Here is a 5,650-nt window from a genome sequence, read left to right on the forward strand (position 1 = left end):
TTAAACTGTTGGACTTGTGCGAGGCTTGATGCCTTCACGTGCAGCATCAACCAGATGTCGGTTGAACAAATTGTTACATGTCTTACCGTGAGTATATCATTCTCTGACGGGGATCAAACTTTCCATTATTCCCAAATTGGTTATCAAAGAAAAGCAGGAGCGAAGAGAGATGGATGAAGAAATACCAATAATAGACATGCAAGCAGATAACGACGGAAACAAACTAAGAGAAGCATGTGAGAAATGGGGTTGTTTCAGAGTAGTCAATCATGGTGTTCCTCCAAGATTAATGGCTGAGATTAAATCTGTGGCGGTCGAATTGTTCGATCGTCCGGTGGATATTAAGCAGAGGAACAAGGAAGGACTACCAGGAAGCGGCTACGTTGGGCTTACTCAAACTAATCAGGTTTATGAAGCTCTTGGGGTTGATATCTTTTCTTCTCTTACTATTCCTTCCTTTTGTTCTGATCTTCATGCCTCTCCTCACCAAAGGTACTCTTTTACTTTTACTTTAAATTTATTATGAGAGATAAATTCACTACTCTCGATATTAATATTGAGTGATTTCCTTACATATGGCGAAAAGCAAATTAATTCTCACTATATAGCTAATTGAAACATATGTCCCTCCATATAGTTGTTAAGTTTGCTTTGGAAACCCAATGCAAAACTGTGTAAAATACGAAAAACTTGATTTTCCTTGAGTAAAGGTTTTAGGAAAAATTATTCCCCATATTGTTTCTTTAATTAAAGTCTAATAATAAGATATAGTATTTTACTCAATCACTTCAGCCTATAGTTTCTAGGGATGTCATTGGGCGGGGCGATGGTAGATATAGGCTCCCCGTACCTGTACCCATACCCACCAAGAAAAATACACACATCCCGTCCCACCACCCGCGGCGGGCACAAGTTTACAAAACCATCCCCGCTTGGGCGGGTGGAAATATAAAACTGATGAAAATTTTTGGCTTAAGGTTACCTGATTCTGATGTCCTGCACTGGTGCATCCATAACACAGGCCTGAAAACGCAGAGAAAAGTAAAGAATGCACTGGTTTTGAGTGCTATGTATCAGGTTTGGCAGCAGAGAAACAAGAGTCGTATTGAGCAGCTGGTTTTGAGGCCTAGTCGTATTGCACTGTTGATCATTGATGATATGAAGAAGAGGATAAAAGAAAGGGATAAGAGGAAGTTGACCGCACAAGAGTTAGATTGGCTAGGGCGCTTAAGTTTTATTTAATCCTTGGAAAGGTTTAGGCCTTTATTTTTGTATTTGAAACTCTTTTTTATGTATATATATATATAATACCCTCACATTTTACCAAAAAAAAAAAAAAAAAAGGAAATATAAAACTGTACTCGCCAGCTTACCCATTAACCCGCTACACCATAATTTTATTCGATATTTTTTTTCCGTAAATGTTGGTTTAATCACTATTCATTTCCATTTTTTTTTTAATTCTTCTTTATAATTTTTTTTCACCAAATTAGTTTGTATTAAATAGGTATTCTTTAACATTATAATATCTTAATTATAACTAAATAAGATTTATAAAATGATTATAATTTTACTAGGTTTTTTTTAGATTGGCAGGTAGGCGGGTATTAGATGGGGAAGGTGCAAAATTCATCCCTGTCTCATGACCCATTGCGGGTACAATTTTCATACATGCACCTGCCCCACCACCCGCCAAAGCTCTACCCATCCCCATCCCCGGCTAGTTAGGCATGTACGGGGCAGTACCCACTTGTATAAAATGATTATAACTAAATAAGATTTATAAAATGATTATAACTAAATGATTTATAAAGTGATCATAATCTTACTAGTTTTTCCCTTACTCTAATATATGTGAGGAGTATTATAAGAAATGAGAACTATAGGCTGAATTGGAGGGAGTATCATTTTGTTTATTCACATAGAATTTTATACTCTATAATATTAGAATTAGAATCACAATTATGATAAGAGAATATAAAGTATTTTCTTTATTTTTTTGACATATAAAAATTATTTACATATTCTATAAGTCTATCCCGGCCCGTGATACATCTAACTTGACTTATATTTTGACCCGTATGACCTCACTCGAACCCCAACTTGTCGGATTTATTTGACAGGCGAAGTCATTATCATTATGACATTAATACTTGAATTTTTGGAATATTGAATTGATATGACATTTTTACCATACTTTATTTATGTATAATTATATTTTATTAAAATATATTTTTTGAAATATTTAAGGGCAAACTTAAAAGTATATTTCATACATACAAGGTTAAATTTGGTGTAAATACAACTCGACCATTTTTTATACGGAGTACAAAAATTAGTAAAGCGGTGAACAAGTGTTTTTAGTAAAAATAAACTAATATTAATCAAATAAATATTTTAATGACTTAATATAAATGTGATTTAAATTCTAATAATTTATAATTTTATGTATGAAATAATTGAGATTGATTTTCTAATAAAAACTCAAATTAATGAAACAATATATTGGGAATTTGTTTTTCAAAAATCCTTACCTAAGGAAAACTAAATTTGAATTCTTTTTCATACCTTTGGCATTGTGTAATTCAAACCTACTTTTAACTATATATATAGTGGGAATTATGTTTAAAGTAACTATATGATGGGAATTAATTTGTGTTGTAGCCATACGTAAGGAAATCACCCATTAATATTTAAATTAAATCGATTGGTTAGCTACTAATTGTAATCAACCTACTCCAATGTACGCAGGGAGATAATTGAGAGGTATGTTGAAAATATACACAAGTTAGGAATTGACATTGCGAGTAGAATGGCCGGAAGCTCAAGGCTGGACGACGACAGTGTCAAATTTTGTCTTTCACATTTCAGGATGAACAAATACACCATTACTCAGGAAAACATCGGCGCCAGTGGCTTGCCTATGCATACAGATGCTTGTCTGTTTACCATACTCCTCGACGATGAACATTTTAGAGGCCTTGAAATTATTGACCCGTCTGGTAAAATAGTCGATGTTGATCGCTTTCCTGGTTCATTTCTCGTCAATCTGGGAGACATTGCTGTGGTAATTACTTCCATTTGGTTTCATATCCCTCACTGTTTGTACTAAACTACTAATGAATTAAAGTGTTTTTTAATTTGTGAAATGAAAGCCTTGGAGCAACGGCAAAATGCGGTATTTGAAGCACCAGGTTATATGTAAGGATGTTGGGATACGTATGTCGATTGCGACAACAATAACACCACCGATTGATGAGGACATGAAAGCTCATCAGAAATTCATAGAAGGTGACCGCCCACCTGAATATGTTCCCTTCAATTATGCAGAATTCAGGAAACTCCGAGCTACAACGCTGATGTATGCTGGTGAAGCCCTTGAACTTTTGCGTTGGAAAAACTAGCTAGTTTCTCAATTTTATGGATGCATCATGATCTTAGAGTGTTTTTTTTTTTTTTTTTTTTTTTTTTTTTTTGAAAAGATGATCTTAGTTTGGCCTATTTTCCGTCTGTTTCAAGTATTCAAAGTTAAAAGTGATTAGTCGTAAAACCAATAACTAATTACGGAGTATTTTATATAGGGTTCATAGATGCAATAATCATTACTTCCATGGTAATCATCTCCTCCTCATTTCACTATGAGTTGTGAAATGTGAGATCATTCATCAGAAAGATGAACGAAGCCATGGGAATACGTATAGTAGCTTGAAGAAGAAGACAAGTGTTTGTAGAATGTTATAGAGAGCGAAAATCTAAATAGAAAAGTTTGTATATTGATAATTAATTAATATGTACAACCTGTTGTGTATATACAATTCTATAGAAAACTAGTTTAAAACCCGTGCAAAATTGTATGTGAGTTATTATGAACAACCATATCTACCACTGAACATAACAACTTTCCTAATCAGTTATTATGAACAACCTATATACAGATGAGTAAGATTTCACGTACGAAGAATCCAAGTTGGATTATGTAAGAAAATATGTACCTTGTTAGCGGAATAGGTACGGAAGATCGACGTGCAGGCGTTCTGCCCACGAAAACCCGATTCCGACAACTACCAGAGTCTCGGTGGTAGTTTACACCCCAAGTTCCAAAAGCTCCAACAATGGTGGCTTTGTTGTGATTGAAGTTACTGTGTTTGTATGTTGTTTTGTGTATAATTCACATAGAATTATCACATAATATAGGCTCTCAAAATAGGAGTTATGGAGAGATGAATGAGGAGGAATAATGACCATTAAAACTGATTTAATGGCTCATTATCTCACCTTATTTACATCCATAATAATACAATATTAACTCCTTGTAACAACCACAATGAAGTGGCCGTTTCAACTCAAAATTCAATACTTCCACTCGGCCACACAACCGAGTCAATCCTCCCACTTGGTCACACAGCCAAGCTTATCACAATACAGTTTAACAAAACCATCAACCACATCTCATACAGGAAAATGGGGCGTGCGACCAATATGTAACAAGTAGTGTTATATTAAGTCATCATTAAACTAACATAACACTTTCACAATAACGATTCCCCAGATCATTCAAACAACACCGCAGCATACATTGTCCCTTTATGCTATAACATGTTACGTAGTTATATACACAATATAACCGACGGTCGGGCTTAACATAGTGTAATTGAATTGACCATTCCTTGGACACTAATGAAAATCCATCTCAACTCGACTGCTTTCCTAACATGACCCGTTGAACCAACGACTTTATGATTCTCCGAAATCACGCTAAAGTAGCAACATCAAATCTCAATTTCATCTCACAGCTCCAAGTCAAAGGGCTTCGTACCAAATTAGGACACACAAGTCCAAAAGGGCTCACACAGCAACAGATTAGGGAATCATCTGTCACTCCTTACGGTCGGCAAAACATACATAGTATGATATATGTGTCACAACATAGCTCTCACTACGATGGGCATATCGCGCTTCTATGTCGTGCAAATCATAGGTTTAGATACTACTCAAGCATCTAACCCAAGCCACTAGATTGATATACACAATATCCAATCTGACACTTGTGATTCGGTTCAAAGCTTTAGTATGAAAATAGGGTGTCTTCTCATACTTCGACTACAAAAATCTCATCTTAGACTTACTAAGGCGACTCTATAACGAGTCAATATCTTTTCCATACAACTTATGTACAAAGATAATCTCAACACTTACTAAATGTTAAGTGACCCAGTCTCATCTTGCCCACTACATAAGTGTCAAGGCGATTACCTGTGTGACTAGGCAATCTAAAAGCTTGGTGATATCTTATGTGCCTTATCATGCAACAAATGCATATGAACATTTTTCAAAAGATACAAAATATTAATCCAAAAATGTCCATTATCAATCACATCCACAACTCAACATAATTAAAACTTAAGTTGACTATTTCACATAATTAGCTCAACACATGAACTAATTAAGAACACATCTTATAAAATAATGCGCCAACCATCTTGTTAGTTAATCTTACTTGATGGCAACACTTAGTCCTACACAAGAACTAATCTACTCTTACCACAAAGGTAAAAGTTAAATCACTTGATTACATATCATTGTACATGTATAGGATCCATTTTGTAACAAAAATACTTGTCAATCACAAAAGTTGACGTTCAACCATGTA

The 5,650-nt window shown here is 34.7% G+C and overlaps 2 protein-coding genes across 2 annotated transcripts; both read left to right on the plus strand.

Moving 5' to 3' along the window:
- LOC141631266 (2-oxoglutarate-dependent dioxygenase DAO-like) lies at nucleotides 1-1,230 on the plus strand. The gene is made up of 2 exons (XM_074443961.1): nucleotides 1-492; nucleotides 1,022-1,230. The coding sequence occupies exons 1-2, from the start codon at nucleotides 170-172 to the stop codon at nucleotides 1,107-1,109; spliced, it is 411 nt and encodes a 136-aa protein (XP_074300062.1). The 5' UTR covers nucleotides 1-169; the 3' UTR covers nucleotides 1,110-1,230.
- Nucleotides 1,231-2,812: 1,582 nt separating this feature from the next.
- Nucleotides 2,813-3,404, plus strand: LOC141641675 (2-oxoglutarate-dependent dioxygenase DAO-like). The gene is made up of 2 exons (XM_074450330.1): nucleotides 2,813-3,067; nucleotides 3,156-3,404. Exons 1-2 carry the CDS (start codon nucleotides 2,813-2,815, stop codon nucleotides 3,402-3,404), a joined length of 504 nt encoding a protein of 167 aa, XP_074306431.1.
- The last annotated feature ends 2,246 nt before the right edge of the window (nucleotides 3,405-5,650 follow it).

Source organism: Silene latifolia, chromosome 2 (genome assembly GCF_048544455.1).
Source record: "Silene latifolia isolate original U9 population chromosome 2, ASM4854445v1, whole genome shotgun sequence".
Lineage (NCBI taxonomy): Eukaryota > Viridiplantae > Streptophyta > Magnoliopsida > Caryophyllales > Caryophyllaceae > Silene > Silene latifolia.

Bases quoted from the DNA above. Each gene is read 5' to 3' on its own strand.
- LOC141641675 (XM_074450330.1), top strand. From the start codon at position 2,813: ATGGCCGGAAGCTCAAGGCTGGACGACGACAGTGTCAAATTTTGTCTT. The intron at 3,068-3,155 runs GTAATTACTTCC...GTGAAATGAAAG, and splicing joins ATCTGGGAGACATTGCTGTG to CCTTGGAGCAACGGCAAAAT.
- LOC141631266 (XM_074443961.1), top strand. From the start codon at position 170: ATGGATGAAGAAATACCAATAATAGACATGCAAGCAGATAACGACGGA. The intron at 493-1,021 runs GTACTCTTTTAC...TCCATAACACAG, and splicing joins CATGCCTCTCCTCACCAAAG to GCCTGAAAACGCAGAGAAAA.